The sequence below is a fragment of the Caloenas nicobarica genome, chromosome 1 (assembly GCF_036013445.1).
Source record: "Caloenas nicobarica isolate bCalNic1 chromosome 1, bCalNic1.hap1, whole genome shotgun sequence".
NCBI lineage: Eukaryota > Metazoa > Chordata > Aves > Columbiformes > Columbidae > Caloenas > Caloenas nicobarica.
The window spans coordinates 153,727,591-153,749,746 of NC_088245.1; the positions used below are offsets into that span (position 1 = coordinate 153,727,591).

Genomic DNA, 22,156 nt, shown 5'->3' on the forward strand with positions numbered 1-22,156 from the left:
AGAGGCATAGAACAGGGAGTGAGCTGCAGATGGAACCGTCCACCTACTGAGTCCCAAAAGGGTTATGCAAAATCAAGCCCAACTTGCAAGGAAAAGATAATAACATTCAGGTGGGACCTGAACTTGCTACGCATCTCTGCCTTGCTACGTATCTTTGTGTGCATAAACAATCAACTTCTTCTGAAAAAATTACTTTTGAATCAATTTTGGTTAGTCATCAAGTAGTCTGTGAGCTGTTGCCCAATCTGCTGGGCAGATGAAGGACATCCCATTGCCTGGGGGCCCTCAGGGCTTAGGGGAGCCACACTTGCCTTCACGTGGGATCTAAGACTTAGGCAAGAGGAATGATACAAACCCAGACCTGGGAAATGCTTTCAAGTTCCTCTCACAGATGAGCCACTGCTTTAGAAATGGTAAACATAGTTGGATATATTTTGTTAAAAGCTGGAGATGGTGGGGATCCATCTATTCTGGAAGAGTGTTCAGAAGAGATGTTGCCAAGATGGCAACCAGAAGGATGTAGTCACAGTGCTCAGAAAATGTATGGTTCATAGCACACCTAACATCGAAGACAGTGCACTGGGAGTATGAGCCATTGCAGGTTGGGCTCCTCTGTGAAGCTCATGAACTTCGTGGGTTCACTCTACAGAAAAAGCAAAGGACTGAGGAGATTTCCCTTCAGAAGGACCAGAGGAGAAAGACAAGGTGCAGCTTACTCCAGACAATAAAACAGGCTCTGCAGACAATTAACTTTGGAAAGGCTTAGCATGCTATGGATTTAGTCCTAGTTTTTGGTTTTGTTGTTTGTGTTTGTTTGTTTGTTAAAAATAAAATTGTATTCTAAATACTAATGAAGAATGTTATCTATTCAGTCTCCTGTGGGAAGTGTGGAGACCCTAACATACATGTCCTTTATAAGCAGAAAAGGTAACATATTTAGGACCTGATATCTTTGACAACTCAGTGTGGGGGGATGGAGATTGGACTGCATTCATTAGTCTTTGCAAACAAGACTCTTCAAAGGGGGTTCAAGAAATACAATACAAATAAAAAGCCTTCAGCAACACAGTCCACCTCCTTTTGCAATATTCATCCTTGTAGAATCAGTGTCTTCTATTTCTTTTTAAAAGGTTTTGCATCCAGGGCACCTACTTGCTATTTCTAACCTGTATTTTCTATCCATCTGCTAGGTTACAATCCAACAGAATGGAACTTGCCGAGATGATTTTTCTGTTAGATTAATTTCCTACAGAATATATTTTAAACATACTTACTGGTCTTCCTCGCTCTCCTCTTGGACCAACAGGTCCTTGAATACCCAGCGTACCTGGAGGTCCCTTTAAACAAAACAAAAAAACCCCAGGCATCAACTTATGGTGTTCTTATATCAGTTACTATTGACACTTTATCCCATTTGCCATAATACTACTTACTTGAAAACCATTGAACCCTGGATCCCCAGGATCGCCCTGAAAAAAAGAAGTAAAACATGCAATAAATACTATACAGAAAATGGAATAAAATCTTTTTCTCACTCAATAATTTTTTCTCATTCCAAAAACTAATCATAGCATACAATGCTATATAAACCCTTACATACAGATGCATTCAATACAGGTGTTGAGATAACTGAACGTGGGCCACACAGATTTTGTACTTTCTATATATAATACAGTTGCATGCAATACAGAAGGAGAGTACAAAGTTGGCAAGGGAAGTCAAGGATCCCAACTACAAGGCTGACATGGAAAAGAGACCACATTTAATTAGTTTTTGAAAAATCTCATCTAACTAGTGGTTTAATTAGGGCTATAACCTCAGCTCAAATGTACAGGCTCATTTTTCATGAGTTGCATGGGAATTACCGAATCATTTTGAGTCTCTTCTGAGTCACTAAAGGCATTTGGAACATACTGTTTTCAGTGACCACATATTTTAAGTGCAGTACATGTTGAAATGTTTTTGGACATTGGATCCAAAAATGTTCTAGTGCAAGGACCTTCCAATACCCATTAAAAGTGCAGTATTCAGTCCAGACACCTTTAATAATTTTGAATAGCATCCTAACTATTGAGTTAATTTGAGTTAACATAATAATGTGTGGAAGCAAGTGCTTTCTGAAATGAACAACAGGTGTCAGTACCCATCCTTGGCCACAATATACTTGAGCAATTCTCAGTCATTCCTAATTACTAACAAATGCAGATTTAAAGAGTTTCTGAAAGGAAGATTTCATTAAAAATACAGGCAACTTACAAATATGTCAACAGCAAAACCTGTTTTGGCACTCATCACTGGCACAAAATATACATAAAAGATGTCAGCAGATCCTTCTGTGCTCAGTACAGCTGAGATGTAGCTTTGTACATAAATTTGTCACAATTTATACTCCAACAGCATATGTAACCTTATGTTTATTTGATACCTTCAAATTATACACCACCATATATACAAGAAAATACTACAAGTGGTTACAAAACAAGTTTTAAAGATTAGAGACAGTAAAAGCACCCATAGAAATACTGGGGGGTTACTAAATATCTAAATAATATATTGAAGTATATTTCATATCCCAAGTCAACCAAATTCCTGCATGAAAATTATACAGAAAGGATGCTAATATTAAATAGAATCATTCAGTGGACAAACCTATGGCAAAGGAATAATTTTGCCATGCACAATACAAAGGTAGTAATTGAATAAAGAGAGTAATACATGAACTACAACATCTCCAGTGCCTCTGCAATCCACCTGGAGGCTGGAATTCCTTGCAAATAACCGAGTGGAGATTTTTTTTCCCTGGATATCAGATAGATTTTGGTGTAACCAGAGAAAGCAGAAGCTGCCTTGCAAAGCCTACACAGAATCAAAGTGGGCCTCTTGGGACATGTCTGTCAGAGTGTAAGAAAAATTAACTCTCCATCATCTGCTTGTAAAACAGTACTGAGCATGAGTAACTCCCACGAGTTACAGACGTACCCTGTATCGGCTTGCGATGTCCGGTGGCAGTATGTAGGGCTCTCCCTTCTGGCCCTTTGGTCCTTGGACTCCCTGGAGGTGACCAAAAAAAATAACAGAAGTAAGCTTTCATGTCATGTATGTTCACACATAAACAGCTAGGAGTAAAGAAAAATATTTGTCAGGGTTTTCATGAGTATATACATACTGCTGTTTAGAGGCAGAGACTATGCCTAGCTGCAGAAATTAATAGTTTAAAAACTAAGTGTAAACCCTCAGAGTACAGAAAAGAATGAATTTCTGATTCCAGGGGAAGAACTCCCCCATTACCCAGGAGTGATATTACGGGGTCACATCTGTGAGCTAGAGCAGCAGTGGCAGCTCCTCAGGACTGACATGTGCCGTGGTAAATCCAGGAGCTCCACTGCTCACCTCAGCATGATGCTAGGTATTGCACCACGGAAAGCCAATACTTTGGCCATGGGGCAGGGAAGGAGAAGGTTACTTCCATCGGGAATTCTGAATTTAATCTGCTTTATCACGGTTGGATAAAGCTGTAAAAGTTTTCCTGAAGTAATCTCTCCACAAGACCTATGTGACAGGTATAGTTCTGGGCAGACCTCTCAGCCCTGGCTGCAATATAATAACGAAGAATTGCGCAGTGTGTTCATAGTAAGTCCACATGGATATTCTTCTGGGCCAAATGGGAGCTCCATTAAGAGACGGCCCATTCGCTTCCAACACACACATGAATGAATCTCACTTCAGTAATGATCTCAAGATTTAGGTCCTAACTTACTGCCAGCTACTTACAATGGTACCAGGGAAACCAAAGACTCCAGGAGTTCCCGGGTCACCAGGGTCACCTACTGTCCCGTTACAGCCATCATGACCTGGTTTCCCCCTTGATCCTGGCTGCCCTGGATGACCCTGTTGAGGAAAAAAAAAAAGTGTTTATCTATCCATCTGTTTCTAGTTTTCCTCTTCCTGTAGTCACACAGTATTTAGACATTCTCACATTAAGCCCAAGGCTTGGATCCATGGGAAACTATGATTTTCAAAGACAGAAACAGACAGTGCCTTTTTTAATATAGCTGCAGCTTGAACCAGATGCCCCAGACAGTGTGAAAAAATGAGCAGTGAAGGACCTTTCAGAAAGGGTAAGAAAGTTATGTTCAATACAGGCTCTGTCAGGCAGAGAACTAAGCCAGATGAGGCTGCTGCACAGGGAGCCATCAAGAACTGGGATTGTTAAGTATTTCAGTGCTCTACACTGGAAGAGTGGGAAGAAAGGTTCCTTGCTGGCTTTGAACAGCTTCCAAGCTGGGAAAAAGTCAGAGATGCTTTTGGAGCTTGGGTGAGTGTCGTGACGAGGCTGGAAGTATGGAGATGGGAATTTAACAGCAGGGCTCAAAGTAAGGGAGCTGGGGCCACTGCATCATCTCCACATGGAGCCTCTGAAAAGTTACTCCTGTCTCAAACTGGATTTTCAATGCTGTACCTACATCCACCTTAATTGCTGTTGCTTCTGGTTAGCACTGAAGCTGATGAGAAGCAAATTTGCTGTGGACCAGCCCTTTCTTCTAGGGAGCTCAGTCAGAAAAAACCGAAACTACCCTAAAACATCTCTCCCTTCTCTATCTAGAGCAAGAGTCTTCTCTTTGCTTCTGCTCCCTTGCTTAGAAGACAAAGAAGTCTGTCTACGTCCTTACCAAGCTTCACCAAGCAGAAGAGATTTGGGCTTGCCACCACTCTCTCTTGGTCTCCAGACCCACATCTAACACTCTGCCATTACAGTTCACACATCTGCCCATCTGCCTTCTGATGTTATGTCTTGGCTTGAGAGAATGGGTCGGAAAGCGTAACTGAGTGGGAAGGGCAGGAGAGCTTGAGGACAGAACACAGTGAACATGCAGGCTGGGGTACTGTCTGAAGGGATTTATGTGCGGATGTCAGGAAGGCAGAAGAAGAAAACTTGCTAGGGTAAGAAAAGCGGTTCAACTGTAGTAATATTAGCAACACAGAGCTTCACAGGGGAGCGATTTACTCTCTTTCCAAGGAAAACAGAGCACTTAGAAACAACTCAGTATGATGTGGCGAGATGAATGAGATCCTCAGCTAAAGAAGCATTAATAGGAATGGGAAAGAGGGTCTTCTGCTTTTCCTTTAAGAGTGAGGAAGAAGGAGGGGAGGAAGAGTGTGAGAGAGAAAGCCCTGAAACTCAATAGGGAGCTCTTCTGGAAACAAAAAAGGGAGAAAGCAGAGTGGATGTGGATGCGTGGGCCGCAGAGTGGGGCCCCGGTGTCAGGGAGCACTACAAAGGAAACCCAAGCCTGGGAACTCTATCCAGGGATTCCAGTGACTCAGATTTCTTTGTTATTTTATGACACAAGATGTAAAGAAGTGTAAGCTGGGAAAATACTGTGCTGTGAACTTTACCCAGCTTCCCTCTTTGAACGTTTCAGTTTCATGGACCTGGTCAATTTGTTCAAAGTTTGACACTGTTCAGTGTTCAGTAAGTCTTTTAAGACTATCTCGAGCATGCCACAAGCTATAAAGCAAATAAAGCTTAGTATTCTTAAAATCATTGGTCTTTCTATGTGCTTTGCAGCTCTGAAATAATTAAGGAATGACCCACTGATGTCCTTCACTCACAAGCTTAAGAGATGTGAAGTACTTATCTCACAGCTCTTTCCTACAAAAGAACATAGTTAGCTGGGTAACCTCCAGGGACACAGGAAATTTCCGTCCTTTCTTGTCCCCTTTACAAGGGGATTTCTCCATAGGACAAAGCAAAGGGACCTTAATTATCTGAGAAGGAGCACAGATTCTGCTCTCTTGGTATGTATCTGCAGTTCCACCCACTTTAACAAATGCCCTTAGCTTAAAAGTGTGTGCGTGGCTGATGCAGAATTTAGCCCAGACATTTTAATTAAAGTACAAAGGATTTAAACTATCCTGCAATATTTGCAGTTGGTGATTTCTTAAAGATGAAGTAACCGGCTACTTACAGGTATGCCATCTGCCCCGGGGAATCCGGTGACTCCTCTTTGTCCCTAGAGTGAAACAGCACAATTAAAACGATGTTCTGCCCAGTATTTTGCTCATTAGCTAAAACATCTGATATTCAAAAGTTACCACTTCTCCTTTGGGTCCAGCTATTCCTGGGTGTCCTCTTTCACCTTTGTGACCTTTGGGACCTTGCAGTCCTGGGATCCCCATCAATCCTGGTGGTCCAGTGAACCCCTGTGATCCAAGGAGTCCTGGCTGGCCCTGATAAAAATAACAAAAAAGCATTTATTTAGGAACAGTTGTGATGCACGAAGCTAGATTAGTTATCACTGCTGCAAGGGAGTCAATCTCTTGAAGAGAAAATAAACACAGAATCTCTTCCAATTCTAGTACGCCAGATTCTTTGATGAATGTCATCCGGAAACACTACGCAGAGAAACTCCAGCAACAGCGACCACATTGTGCATGACAAAATCAATATATGGAAAGTCACACTCAAATCAATATTCACCACTCGAATTTTCATGGCTCCTCTATGAAAAAAAGTGGAATAAGGTTTCTCAAGAGTGATTCTCACTGACCTACAAACATAACCAATTAGACTCCAAGCAAGTAAAATATGCTCAACTGTGAAACCTGCTTAGTGGCCATATTGCTTACAAATGGAGTCTGATATTCAATGACAAGAATTTCTGCCTCTTTGGGGATGATATTTCTATTTAGCAGTGGAACCTGAAAATGATTAGATGTGCATGTATCCCCACAGGTTGGAGAGTTGCACGCAGGCCTCCCTTGTCATTCTCCCTTCCAGCGCTGGGTCGGCTCTTCAGGCCACTTCCAACGCTGTTTAAAAATAATCCCCTGTTGACTGCCAACATCACAAGGCTCAACAGGGGAAAAAATCATTTTGAAATGACACAATGGTGGTTTAAGTAATGGGTCGTGACAGTATGTCTGAGATCTGTGAACCAAAGTATTTGAAAGCCGTTCCAGACATAGTGTCACCAAAGGCACATATGTTCTGCATGCTCTACAGCACTAATGACACTAATAGTAAATTGCCACAATCTTTTCTGGAGAAATATGCATCAATGGTGCAAAGCACCATTAACCAAGATGTTCTAATTAAGCTGATTCTAATGAAAGTATTTTAAAAACGCAATTAGATTTTTCACAGAACAGCCTGCAACAGCATCAATATCCCACAAAGCAAGAATTACATGAAAACATGAACAAACAAATATGTATTTATACAAAGGAGCTAATAAAAAAAATTAACACCTTGTTTTAGTATAAAATACTTACAGTCTCACCCATGCCTCGAAAGAAAGAGCTAGAAAATCAATGCAATCCCTGTCCAAGAAAGATAATACTTCAACTTCATTTAATGCCATTGAAGTGGGAGGAGCGAAGAAGCGTAGTGTGAAGACTTGAAGAAATGAACCTGAAGGTATCCTAATTTTTTGGCATTCAGGAAGATGTAAAGGTACTGAAAAATGCTTCAGTGATATTCAACAAAATTTATTTTATTCTCATATTGAAAGATAGGCCCATTTGTGACACACTTTCAAAACTTCATTGTCAACATGCTGTCTATAATTAACATTTATCTATGCTACAGTTGTCTTGATACCGCAAACCTGAAAACAAACACTGTGACTGAAACACAGCTTACTTCTAGTTCTAAAAACAAATCAATTTTCCACACTGCTTTTGTGTAAAATGGCTGTCACAACAGTTGCAGTAGGTTTTATATTTTAAATCTTATTCTATTAATATCAAATGAGCCCATACTGAGAAGGTGACCTAGCCAAAAAAAGTACAAAACTCAACACAACTTTTTTTCTTGGAAGAAAAGTAGGAATGAGTCAGTATGAAGAATGAATTACATGGAGTTCCTTGGGACAAGCCACTGGGATGGATCTCTTAGAGTATGGATCTTTTGCTATACTGTTATGACTAGCTTGACAAAACTGATGGTGTAGGAGCATTGCCAAAGGACACCATGGGTATGAGTGTTTGAGCTGTCAGTGTGAAAGAGAATCCTTCCTCTGCTTACAACCAAGCCCAACTTTATATAGCATCTGTATTTCTAAACCAAGCCTGCTCATGTGGATTATTAGATGCTAGGAAGCCAATGCCTTTTCAAGGTAACAAACTGAGAAGTAACAAAGGTTATATGAATACCGATGAAATATAACATGGTTTGTGTTAGCAGGAGGCATAAGCATCCGAACAAGTGGCTGCTCATTTCTGTACGCCAGCCACAGTGGGCTATTACAGATGCATCTTTCTCCACATCGGTAGCTTTTTAAAAATCAGTGGATCTCTAAAAGTTACGCTATTGTGGTGCAGATCCTTGTTTAAACAGATTCACAGCAGACATACTTTTCTTAGTTGCCTGACACAAATGGAAAAATGCTTATTAGAAGCACTAGCATAATGATTTAAATAGGAACCAATATTCATCAGTGTGATCTCCAAGATCAGGAAAAAGAAGTCTTTTCTGATTAATTAAGTGAGCTATTTTGTTCTTCACCATAAACCCAGATCTGGAAAGAAGCCTTCAACAAGGATAAAAATGTATCTCATACACCTGCAAAGAACACAGAAAAAAAATTCAAATTCAGTTGTAGGGATTTGAGTTGGCTCCAGTTTCAATTTAATTTAGAGAGGTTCTGAAACCAAATGTTTCTTCCACAAAAAAAGGAAAATATGGATTCTGTACACTGAAAATGCCGCTTCAATTTTGAAGTACCTGAAAGCCAAAGGAAGTCAAATTCCAAAAGCTACTCATCCACCTGAGATATGCAAACCATCTCTTTAGTGCTCACCTACACCCTTTTTGTGAGCAGCAAGCCGCAGGCAGAACGCATGTAAAACATTTAATTGCGACATCTTATACAACGCTGGTTTTGTTCAGAATTGTCAAATCTGTTGCCTGGCTTTCTGCAGAGGTCATGCAGAGCTGCAATATTCAAAGGTGGCATTCCACAGAACATGGTTACCTCTCTTAATTCCTACACCAAATACCACTCTCCACCTTCCAGTCCCATTTTCCTACCTGGTGTGGAGGAAGAAGTAAATGAGGGATGGAAGACGAGGAAGAGAGCTGGGCAACACCAACACCCCTTCCCTATGCTTTCCTGGTAATTATCTGATCATTTGTTTATTGAAGAATAGAGGTAATTTAATATTATTTGCAACAAAGACAAGAGAATTGGTCCTGCTGGGACCAGTTAAGCATGAGGCTAGAGTCAGAGCTGGGGAAGTACTTAATATCATCACAATGTTGTGTAATTCTTCAGGCAGTTAGCACCTTGGCCTGTTAACTGAATTAACTTTGTCAACCTTCATTAACTCAGACTTGTCAGCTTTTACTCTGCTTTCTTTATGTTGAACAAGTATGTCTCTTTTTCATTAGCAAATGACCTAAGAACATTCTCTCTTTTGCAAAGGTCATTGAGGAGATTTAAGCAAAGGCAACCAATTTGAAAGGTTTAGTCAAATAAAGCATGATTCAATTATTAGAGTTCCAAATTCCCCTGTGTGAAACATGCCAGGCATGGTACTGCTCTGTTTCTGCTCCTGGAGAGTCAGAAATCCCAGAAAATTCTCCAAAGCCATGAAATTGTGTCCTGATTAAATTTCCAGGTCAAAAAAAGAAAAGGCAAATCTAGGCAAATAGGCTATCCCTCTCTGTCATGTTTTAGACAACTCACAAAGTATTTTCTCTGGTGCCCCTGTTCCTTAAATGATAAAGCAATGCAGAAACCTGCTTTGGCCCATGGTGCTTGCTGCCAGAAGGCTTTCCATTTTGCTGGGGTGAACTCGAACTCTTCCCAAATCCAGAGCATGGCATGATTACCCCATGTCACCCACCGCTGGATTTACAGGCCAGTGCTAAGTGGCTTACCGAAGCATGCGTGGCATGCTATGGCCAGCACCTCGGAGGAAGCACGCAAAAGGAAAAGGAAAAAGTGGGCTGATGGAATATCTTAAAGACTAACAAGAAGTTTTTTCTTTGTCTTTACACAAAACTTCCACGACAGTTGAGACGAACTGCAAAGCTCCCAATGTCAGGATGCACGCCTAAATGGGCAGGCCCTGCTTTGCTCTTCCTGCGACTCCAGCTGACAGGGAGAGGTCTAACACAATTCATCTTGCCAGCACAGCCATGTGCAAAAGCTATTTAACAGACAGGAGCAAAGGTCAGAAATTTAGGAAGCCTGGAGGAAATCTTCCCAGAAAATATTTGTAATGTTGTATATACATTGTCACTTGTCCAGTGACGTGCATGAAAGAAAATGCTGTTGGGGTTGTGACTGAATTTAATAGCTGCATTTTGCAATTAAATCCCAGTGGACTTAAGAAGATCCTGAACAGACTTTTAGATCTGTACTGAATGTTCAAGTTGTGCAGCTTGAACTGTCATTTCCAGTTCTTTTAGGATCAGTCAAATGAAAGAGATGTCGTGTCGCAATAATTTCTTCCTTCTAATTTACTGGTAACTTTACAGTGTGGAAACAAAACTGGTAGAGGAGGACACACTACTTTTGAGAGCAACCAATTGTTTGAGGTACTATACAAATAAAGATAGAATAAATGACAGTACCTGCTCCTAAAGTTTTAAAATACAAGAACATCGTCATGAATTGCTGAGAAATCCACCTACCAGCACGGAGATATGAAGAAAGGAGAAAATCGTTGATTTACAATAAAGAGGAGACAGAATCAGAATTACTGCAGAGCTTCACTGTCATTGGGGCCATTTCTCCACATTTCATTACAGACTTCCATTTTGCAACTGCTTCTGGTAAATGGAATGTGATGATTCAGTATTCCCCACACGAAAATGATCCTTGTAGGCCATCATTTATTTAATAGTGGACAAGAAGAAAGAAGGTTAAGTCCCTGACATTTTAAAAAGGTCATTGGCGAAAGGTCTAGTTCACTTCCTGCGGGAAGGCTGATCTGACCGTGACAGCCAAGTGGGAGCTGGGACTTTTTTTGTAGGAGAGATCAGCCTGGAACAGTCCCTGTAAGAACAGATGGGGAAAGGATGTGACAGCAAGGACCTCGATGCAGTCCCACTACTGGAAGACCAGCAAGCAGAACAGAGAGCAGCTCACCAGGGAATAAAATAGGTTATAAGGAAAATGAGCCACTTCTGAGCTGATTAAAAGTGCTAACCCAGAAAAAGTCATCCCTGTAGGTACACAGGAAATAGACAGAAAAGTTTTTAAACATAACGCTGGCAAAATGTGGAGAATGGGGTGTAAATGTAGGGAATTTGCATTTCTCTGAGGCAGGTTCCATGGAGGCAGGCATAGTAAAGCAATTGTTGAGCCCGATTGAAAAATTACCCTAGTGCTCCACCTGCTCCCAAAAACTACAAGGAACAACCTCAAAACCCTGTTGGCGGCACACAGAGTCGGACTGGGATGGGCATATCATCTGGCATTTCTCCTGGAGCGTAAATCCAGGAGTTTATGGATTGAACATAATAGAGGGGAATATGTAGGAGAAGGGTTTGAGGTTTCAGCTCCACGCAGTGCACACTGTGCCAGAAATACGTCAGCTATGGGGTTGCACAGCTTTGGGCTGAGAGGCAGAGAAAAGCAGACCACATGGAGCATTGGATATTAGGAAATATTTCTTCATGGGAAGGGTTTCGAAGCATTGGAACAGGCTGCCCAGGGAAGTGGTTGAGTTGCCATCCCTGGAGGTGTTTAAAAGATGTGTAGATGAGGCTCTTAGGGACATGGTCTAGTACTAGATTTAGGTTATGGTTGGACTTGATCTTAAGGGTCTCTTCCAACCAAAATGATTCTACGATTCTATGATCCTGTTGCCATAGCTCAACCAGTTCATTTCAAGCCAGCGGCTGCTTCTGGCGGTCCCAGGCTGCCCAGTACAGACAGATCCCCAGAGAGCTCGTCGCACAACACCCTCTGACTATTTACAGAACCAATTCCAAAACAAGTTGAAGACCTTACGGGTCTTAACTGGTTATTTTTGCATAATCTCTCCACGGCAGGGATACATGTCTGGTCTTCCTTTCCTGCCAGTTCTACTAAGATGAAATTTTTCTTTACCCAGACTGCTCAGTGGTTACTGGAATAAACCAAGTTTAAAACACCTCACTTTCAAAGCTTCACTGGGTACAACTTCAGTCACCGATGAGCACATCTACCATGATACAGAAGACACTGGTACATTTCTACACCATACATCATTATGCTGTACATGGATAACGTAGTTTGAATCGTTCCACCCACCTCAGCAACTCAGTGATCTGTTTTAGCAAGATTTAAACATTTTTGCAATTCCACCTGGGAAAAGTAGGTCAAAACAATCCATGGAATGGTAGAAAATATAAAAACATCAGGCAAAACACAGCTAATGCTAGCCACTGGAAAGAAAGATTATCTTGGAGAAAAAATCCTGAGGTTTGTGTGGGCTTGGTTGTTAAACATATTGGCACGTCACTTTATTTCTGTCTCTTCAGGACTGTAATAATGACTGTTTTCTGAAAGACAGATGACCAATCTCAATTTGCAGCGAGCATTCAGAAGCTCCTCACTAGATGGCACCAGCCATTGCTGCTGCACGCAGCCCTGACCTCCACAGGTGCATGTTACAACCTTCAGGAATTCTGGTAAGGAGTTCAGGTAGGGTCAAAACGTCTTTGTGTAGGGTCTAAGGCAACAAAAGCAGAAGGTTTCCTGAAAAATGTCTGGCAGTGAGAGAGCTGGGAAAGTGCAAATGAAATGGGACGAAATTCATCATGCAACTGAGCAACATGTGGCGTCCTGAAGTGCCTGTGTTTTGTTGTTCACCCTTTATTTCACGTAGTAGAAGGACTTGGTCTTTTAAGAAGAATGAGAAAATCTTATAATTTTATTTCTCCAGTGGCTTGCTAAATTTACATTTAATCTCATAGGCCTGCATCTTTTTGAATTTATATTCCGAATCTGTGTTTTATTGTAGGGCTGCCATTAGCTTCTGCCACCACATGGTTACCAGTGTTAGGAAGGGATGGACTTCTGTGATCTAACTTGGATATTGATAAGCAAATGAAGCAAAACTTTCTCGTCTGCCTTAAGCTGTGTGATACTCAATTCTTAAACAGAGTAGCACTGAAAGAGTCAGCAGGCTTAAAAAAAAAAAAGTACATAGCTAATGGTTATTTCTATTTTTAATTTATCTTTTGCTACTTGAGAGAAGGTTATTTAGCTGAGTTTCACATTCCAGCTTGTTTTCTCAGAAAAAAAAAACTTTCCTTCTCATTTGTTAAAAAGCTTTTTTTTATTTATACCAAAAAGTAAACAAAAAAATTATAAAATTCACTTTAAGTTAAAAATAACTAAAAAATGAGGCTATTTCAGCCTAGTGGCATGGTAACAATTTGCCGCTCTTTCAACTACATTGTCTGGACATGCGACATTTTCTCTCAGGACAGTGGTGACCAAATGACATTAACATTAATTCCAGAGCAGTGAATCAGCTTGCAGAAGGTTTTTTTCTTCTTCTTCTTCTTTAATTGAGGAAGGAATAAGCATTAAATCTTCACAAAAAAAGAACTATGAAAGAGTTCTCTTTACCAGAAGCCACAGCCCTTTTCTGTAGTCAGTAAATGAAATAATTTTGTACTGTTTTCTGTTCCCACGGTTTGATCTAATTTCTGATCTTCCAGAAAGTTGCTATGTCACCCAAGAAGACAAAACATGCGCAAAAGAAAATACACGCTGGAATGTAGGTCGAGCACTCAAAAGAACCAGTTTTAAATTTCTTCATGTCGCATAATACATCGGAGCATATGTCAGAAATGCTTTCTGTGCTTTGCAGAGCTGCTGTAGGAAGAACGATCCTGGGACCAAGGCAATGGTCTCTCAAAGACAAACATCAGAAAAGGCAAGTCTAGACAAAACCTCACAAGGATTTCCAGGCCAAGTCTTCAAAAGGTTATTGTGTAGAGGAAAGGAGAAGAGGAAGGAGGAAAAGATGTGGGAAGGAAGCGGTGGGCAGAGTGGAAGGGTGGTTTTGTTTGCAGCCCCAGGAAGGGGAGAGCTCTGAAAGTCCAAAGCAGCATCTCTGCTGAAGTACAGCTGCACAAACTGGGAAACTTGGGATCAGAATTACGTCATCTATTAGCAAATACACCTACCTAGTGAGCACACTCTATTGCGTTATGTGATAGGACTTGTAATGACCTGAAAGGCACCAAATGTTTTTTAAGGATTGTATTTATTCAACAGATGTAGACATTTATTTACATGAAGTGTAGTCCTTCAAAGCTCTCATCAGGTGAGGGTGACATCTTATGGCACGATATATCCTAATTCAGATTTTCAAACTAGGTCAAACAAACGCACCCTGAATGTGCCCATTTTTCTTAACTGTCTATAAAAGGAGCCTAGGTCCCTAGTTCAAATGCTGACCTCCACATTGCTGCTTTCTAAACTGTGCAAGAAGGCAATACCCCAAAAGATCAAGTCCTGGAATTGTGGATTTAGCAGTTAGGATTAAGACTCAAATAAACTCGAGCATGAAAATTATTCTGCATGCAAAATAAGCTGGATATAAATGCAGTAAATTCACTAAACTTGGCAGGCAGTACATGCCAGAACCATTGCTACTTGTGGTACAAAATAGTAGGATTTTCTTGGAAGTTAGAAATGTTTGAGGATAAAAAAGTGATCAGATGATAATGCTGTGTGCTCAAAAGCATACACATTTATTCTAAATATATCATCTGTCCCCTACCTTGCTTCATTTTCGACTAGTCAGACACATGTTTCATTAAGGCTGCTAGGAGTCGCATAAATATCAGTGCTTCTATACAGCTTCTTAGCTCAGTTTCTATCATCTTTATTCAGAGCATAACAAAATTTCTGCCTACATTGGGCCATGCTAAAATTCTGGTATGAAGCTCTGGCAGGACCTAAGGGGTTCATGGGGAAATCTTCAGATTTCAGAAACCTGCAGAGCTGGGGCTGACACTGCAACCCAGACAGATGCCTTGGGTTGGGTTAGCGTGAGAGTGGAAGCGCGATTAATGGAGCTACTCACTTTATGTTGGTTAATCTGAGAGTAGCAACCTAAGACAACTATAAAACCAGAAAAAAACTACTTCTATTGACACGTAAACAGTGCCCCTCTGACTTGCAACTAAATACTGTCTAAGAAAGAGTTAACTAGAATAACTTAGAGATGTTACTTTGAATCAACTTGAAGTTGAGATCATTAGCTAATGATGTTTTACAAAACACTAGCATGACATTGATTTATCCTTGCAAAACATCCATTACTGTTTAATTAATTGGAGGAGGTTAGTTTGATAGCCAACCAAAAATTCACCAGAGAGGAAAATCATCTTGCCAAATTTGCTCTTACGACCAGACAAATGATGGGTGTGGAGCAGGAGGGAGCAGAGAACTCCCAGTTACCCCGTGACAGTTGCTGTATCACGCGCATGTCAAAGGGCAGATTTTGGTCTCATAGTACCTATGGAATGTTTGACTGAACATTTGGAGGGATGGTGAATGCCTCACATGTTTTCAGCACAATGAGTAGGTTTTCAAAGCAGAAGAAAATTGTGTTCGTTCAACATGGGTTTTGACAGGATTAAAAAAGCCAGACACTTTCCACGGCAGCATACAATGCAGTGCAATCCTCCTAATCTGCTAGTATCTACACCAAAATCTTGTTTTTCATTCTTTCCATTTTTTTCTATTCATTTTATTGCTATCACACTGTTAAGATCAACTGCTTTTTATGACTTTTGAAAAATCACAGTTCACACGAAATGCTGAACACTTGCATAACGCAGTGGGTTGGAGAGCTGTAATGCTGCTGCTTGGCTAGCTGGGCTCCTCAAGGCAAGACAACAACCAGCACCTGCTTGCGTTAGAACATTCAGTCACAGACCCGAAAGCCGATCCGCCAGCCCAATTGCTTTCAAATGGCTTTCGGTCGTGTGTGGGAGTGTTCTCAAGATCCTAAAATTCAGGAAGTTCAACACAGATGTTTTCTGTCAGTAGGCGTTGGAAGCACCAATAGTAACATCTGTTCACTTTTCATATTTGTGAGAACATTTTTTTTCTGTCCAAAACCCGTTCACTGTTGAAATTTCCAAATTGTGCAACTGGCCAAAATGTTAAGCTCATTAGGCTCCATGAGTTTAAGAGTATGCGAAAACTAAAACTCCTGCAGGAGTTCGGTCTATCATATGCCAATTTTTTCCATTCTGTGCTCCTCTTCTGTTTAAACAAAAGCATAACTATTTTTGTGGTGGGAACAACTGTCAAAACTGACTTGATCATGTAAATACAAGTCACTACCAGCTGTTTTAACCATAGAAAGAATTTAATTATGTTACAAAGGCTGTGACTTTTTTAATAAGTTGTGTGCTGGGATACCCTCTCCACATGGGAGCCCAGAATACACGCTCTAGCAGCATGTACGAATGACTCGGTGCAGACCCCAGACACCCTCACACTCCAGTCATGGGAATTTACAGTTTGGGACTGTCTCTGAGTTCCCGGCAAGGCCAGATGATTGGCTCTGAATCGCCAGGAAGGACATGGGGCTTTAAGGCAGATGTGTGCGGCAATATGAAGAATCATTGTTGAAGTAGAATAAGAGACATTTTTTTTTCTCCTAACACTTCTGGACAGATGGGTCTCAAGAGCAGCGGGGTGCTGTGAGACCATCTGAACAGAGTTTGCACGGTTGTTTTCTCTACATGATTTGCTAAACTTGATGTTAGTATCAATGCGGATGCTTCAGAAATGTCAGCACCTGGGACTCTGCTGAAGCCTGCTGTTGAGTCAGCCTACACTGACGCTAAATGAACCCTTATGCTTTCCACTGGATGTGGCTTGTTAACATCACAAATATTCTAATGCAATCACTTTGATGGTCTTTAAACTGAGCCTGGCTTCATGTCGGGTTTGTCTCCAAAAATAACAAATAGTCTAAGTAATCTATCAGAAGTCTTGCCATCTTCAGGTAGTAAATAGAAATACTGAAAACTGTCAGCAGTTGTCTTTTATATAATACAGTTAAGTTTTCTGTCTTTTGTACACACAGATTCAGAGAAGATTTTTATAAGTTGACAGTACTAGATCAAGCTGAATGATCTAGGGAAGCTGAATGATCTGGGGAAAGTATTACAGCAACCAGTTACTTGGAGAAGTCTCTGTGATCCCACACAAGGTTGTTTTGTTTGTTTGTTTGTTTGTTTGTTTGTTTTTTGAAAGCAGGAAGAAGGAAAGTAAATATATTTTTCTTGGAATCTTGAAGGAAATAGTTCTATATCATCTACTTCAAAAAAATACTCTATTGAACATAGCTTGTGATAACAGTCCTGAAGAGGGTCAAGAGTGGAGTATAAACTTGAACAGGAAGGTACAATTCTCTAGATCCATTACAGACAATCTAGTTTTTCTGTTGTACTCAGTTTGAGGTAGCAATAATGGGGGCCAAGAGTGCCCACACATCTTCTGCAGATTCCAAAATCTCATCACTCATGGGAAATGATGTCCTGGAGAACATCAGCAACAGACAGTTCCACAGCTGTTCAAGGAGAAAGCCTACATTTATCATTTCAAATGTTGATTTCAAAAGCTACTGGAAATTTTTTAACCGTTTATTGTAGGCAGTGTGGGCTATGCAGCTACTTCAGCAGAGGATTGGGATGAGAATCAGAGCAAATAATTCTGTTTGATGCTTTACTCCTTTTCATTCTGCAGGTACTGGGGGAGTGAAGGTACTATTAATATTAAATTGTAACAGCAAGTTGCTTTTACTTGAAGGACATGCCATTAGTTTGACAGGCCTTGGAGAAAATTAAGGTTGTTCTCTAACTGATGGTAAATGCAGGTAACGGGGAGGAAAAGAGAAGCCTTCCAGACAAGGAGAAATAGCAGAAGGACCCTTCGTGTTCTATGGGAATACCAGAGAGATTGCTGAATAATTTTCGTGACTATTCATCTGGGTCCCATCAATAGCGACTGGTTTTAGGCTTCAGTTTGAGAAAAGCATCTTCAGTATTTCAGATTCTGATCCTGGGCTGCCTCCAAGCTTTGTTAAATTAGTGCCTCCTTGGCTAAAACATGCTCTGCTTGTAGTATTAGTTGTGTCAAAGAAATCAGTGCTGCGCAGTCATGTGCTCTCTTCATGAACTTGTGATACTGTACTTGCAGAGATGCTTCCACCAGTCTAATGGGAGAGGCTGCATTTCTTGACAGGAAACTTCGAATTGCTGGTGATGAAAGGTCAGAATGGTGCAGTTCACAGGTTAACCATCACCCTGAACCTCTGCTAGGATGCCTCTCCTGCTTCACCTTGTCTGCTACAGACAAAGATGAAAGGAAGCAAGAAATAAATTTGAAGCAACTACTCCTCTCCAAAAAACACTAATGCTGGAACAGCTGTATCCCGGATTTACAGGGCCTGGATCCTGAAATAACCTCAATGGCCACAGGGAGCGTCAGTCTTCTGTATTTTTGACAGAGACAGTAGCAAATGCAATTCACATTCACATGGCTCCTCTGAGTTTTTGACCTCCCTCTTCCCTTTCTCCATGAAAAAATGTTTCAACTTTAACTTTCTTACCTCTTCTGCATCTGAGAGAGCTTATGGTTTTTACCTAGTTCCTGAGGAAAGCAAATGTATCTGTATTGCCTTTTTTATTTTTTTTTTTTTTGTGAAGAGGCAAGGGGCACTCATTACATGAAAGCAAACAAACTGACCAATATCATTATTGAGTGCTACAGTGCTCAATACAGACTGCGAAAATGTGCAGGGCTAAAGGAGCCACTACAGCCTAGAGATTGGTAACCCTCAAATTACCTGGACAATAACCAAGACTGACCAAAGAATACCTGCTCTAGCTGACCCTGCTCGAGCAGGAAGGGTTGGACTAGATGACCTTAGGGTGTCCCTTCTAGCCTCAACCATTCTGCGATTCAGTGAAATATGGCAATACTCCTGATGTTCAAAACCCTCCTTAAGATCCTACAGTTTAGCTGTTTGCCTGGTCTGCCGCTTAGTTTTTTTCTTCCTCTCTGTGATGTCTGTAGAATTTTTCTATGTCTGCGTATGTATTTATTCTCCCTTCATTTTGCTGTCTCCAGATTTCTGTGTACCTAACACAAGCCATGAAGCACTCTAGTTTCCCTAAAACAGGTAAGGGGAGAGAGTCACTGACATGAGGCGGTATACTTCCTTACTGGTAAACACTGATAATTAATAAGAACTATTCAGGTAAAAAAGCCAAGATGCAAGTTGATAGCTCTTTGCCTGTGGATATAACAGCTGCGTGCTTGTTGCGGCCATATTTGCGTACGTGTGAGGTCTCCCGTATCTTTACAGTCCAGATGGGTGCAATATTTATGAGAAAAGCTAGGCCTCTGCTTCTGCAACACTTCAATAACCTCAGCTAAAACCTCACCAGACCTGTCACTCTACCAGCTCTACTGCTTTATGCAGAACTTGCAGTTCTGAACTAGATTGCAAAAGTTTCTGCTGGTAAGTTACTTGTTTCCACAGCAAGCACTCCTGAGGAAAAAAATTACTTTTTTTCTGAACGCAGACCGATATTTCATTACTTTCTGGCATGAGAAATAACTGAAAGTGCATCCAGAAGGAGGGATTTGAAGAGTCATAGAAAGAAATATGTGGAGAAATTCAGCGTCCTTTGAATATTTTTGAGTTAGGGCCATACTTCTCTTCCTACTCCCCCTGTCAGCTTCAAACAAACAAAAAACCCACGTCGGACTTCAGAACAGATAGATTACAAAAAGAAAAGAATATAAATGAATTTGCCTTAATAAGGCTGAAAGAATTTTCAAGGGATACGTTTGCAGTAGCAAGCACTGTATTAAGAATCAATGAAAACTTATTTCTAGTTATGCCAGTTGGGTTAATGCAACATTAGTTCCATGAATGTCAACCCAACTGCAATGAGGAAAACCAGAAATCTGCCTATTTGAATATTCTTTTTATTCTTGATGACTCTTGATGATTTTACCTATCTAGTTTCTAACAGATACTTGAGAAGATGGAACCAATTCTAAAAGAATATGGTTTAGTAACCCCATGGTGATTACTCAAGTCAGGAAGAACTTTAATGAAGCATCACAGAGAAAACATTTGCATTATTAAATATGATAGATTGTGGACAGAAAAAAGAATAGAACTATTTCCTTTCGGCATAAAAGTATTTTATTCTGAATAGAAATACGGTTTACTATAATTTCCAATTGATTTTGGTTATTTATAAAGGCCCGTCTAGACACTGAGATATGGATGTCTTAGATTTCAAATTATCACAGAAAGTCAAATAATTGTATTTATTTTATGTGAAGTAGTTACAAGATTTCTTCAGAAGTCCCTCCTAAACAGAACTTTCTCCAACAAATTCAGATCTTAATATGCAGAAAATCTGAACCAAAAAAGTGAAACGTTTTTTTGAAAATAAAGGAAAAATGCTAAGGAAAATAGATGGAAATATATTTCAAGATCTAGCAAAAGATTAGACAAAGCAGACTGCTTTTTAGCTGTTTAACTAAGTAACTTGCTACTTCATTCAAGTCGTATCTTAGAGAACTGATGGCCTCAATATCCAATCGAATATCTAATCCTTGACAGTAGAAACCAGCAATGAGTTGAGAAAGAAGCTAATTGATGACAGGGCACAACATCCACCATCGTGCTGAGAACATTGCTGTCCTAGAGCGCTGCTGACAACATAACCAGTAGAAATAAATAGTTGAAAGTAAAAAATAAACAGCTGAAAGTAATTGGATTAAACTAAGAAATGGCAGGGAAAGTGATGGGAAGGGTGAGGAAGACCCTGGAGGAAGGGCAGGCCTGGCCGGCCTGGGGAAGCTGGTATCTCAGGGAGCATTTTTCTACTGTCTGCACGGCTTACTCTTGGTATTATCTTCTTAGTGGGAAACACTCACCACTCTCATTGTCTCTGTGTACAGTGAATGGTTATTATGAAAGGGAAAAAACAAACCCCACCAACCCTCCAGCTGGTCTGATGCAAAGAGTTTAGAAGTCATGGCCAGAACATGGGTGCTTGAAGCCTCCTCAGCTCCCACAAGCTAGGACCAGTGATTCCCTCCCTCAAATGCTATTACTGCAAGGCTATTAGTTTAACTGTATTTTTCTAGTCTTTTCTGGTCTGAGCTATTTATAAAGCACATAGAATCATTTTGGTTGGACAAGACTCTCAAGATCATCGAGTCCAACTGTTGATGTAACACTGGCACTAAACCATGTCCCTAAGAACCTCATCTACCCATCTTTTAAACACCTCCAGGGATGGTGACTCCACCACGTCCCTGGGCAGCCTGTTCCAGTGCCTGACAAGCCCTTCCATGAAGAAAACCCTGCATTGCTTTCCTTCATATATAAGATACAGCTATTGGTATGTTTTTAAGGAACACAGCTTTCAACTTAGAAAGATAAATGGACACTAATCCTACCCGGATAGTATGCAGGGATCGCTTAGTTCTCTACAGATGAACAAATTAGTAATATTAAGGAACCAGAAGTTGTTTTAGGAAAAAAAAGAAAAACAAATTGGGGCACGAGATGCTCCATGAAGTCATGCCGAGAGACATCAGCATTTCTAAAGTCTTAGCACCCACATGTCAGCCACTAAATCTATTTAGAGATGTAAGAAATTGTATGTTTGAGGTGGGGGGCAGTTGGGAAGAAATCTGAAGCTACACGTATAAACCCCTGGGAAGAAAACTGGTAAGAGACAGACTTGATGCCAGAACACAACGCTGTTCAAGCGCACATCTCCATCTCCCACAATGATAACGCTGCCTTTGAACTGTGCTTCAGCAATCGAAAAATACAGGATTCTCATGGAGCGTTCACAGGATAAAGTAGGGAACCTACTGGAAACAAAAATAAGTATATATAGCCTTTTTGCTTCGCTTTTGCCTTTTTTTTTTCTGCACTCTTTCTAGACTAACAGTAGCCAAACAGTAGCTAAACTGTAACTGTTCTATTACAGAACAAATTAGTATAAAATGTACTTTTACCTTCATATTTTGCCTGATATTAAGGAGTGATTATGGGATGAACAGGCAAAACTACAGCCTTCTCATTCCTCAGTATGTAAGTGTGGGCAGATACTGATGGTGGCTTGAGG

The 22,156-nt window shown here is 40.6% G+C and overlaps 1 protein-coding gene across 1 annotated transcript in view; it reads right to left on the reverse strand.

Annotated features, from left to right (window-relative positions):
• Positions 1-22,156, reverse strand: part of COL4A2 (collagen type IV alpha 2 chain) — a 148,033-nt gene that overhangs the window by 46,508 nt on the left and 79,369 nt on the right. The window contains exons 5-10 of the mRNA XM_065628260.1: positions 6,097-6,231; positions 5,970-6,014; positions 3,772-3,888; positions 2,980-3,051; positions 1,434-1,469; positions 1,275-1,337 (exon numbers count right to left, since the gene is read on the reverse strand). Coding sequence (XP_065484332.1) covers positions 1,275-1,337; positions 1,434-1,469; positions 2,980-3,051; positions 3,772-3,888; positions 5,970-6,014; positions 6,097-6,231 — 468 coding nt within the window. The remainder of the gene's footprint in view (positions 1-1,274; positions 1,338-1,433; positions 1,470-2,979; positions 3,052-3,771; positions 3,889-5,969; positions 6,015-6,096; positions 6,232-22,156) is intronic.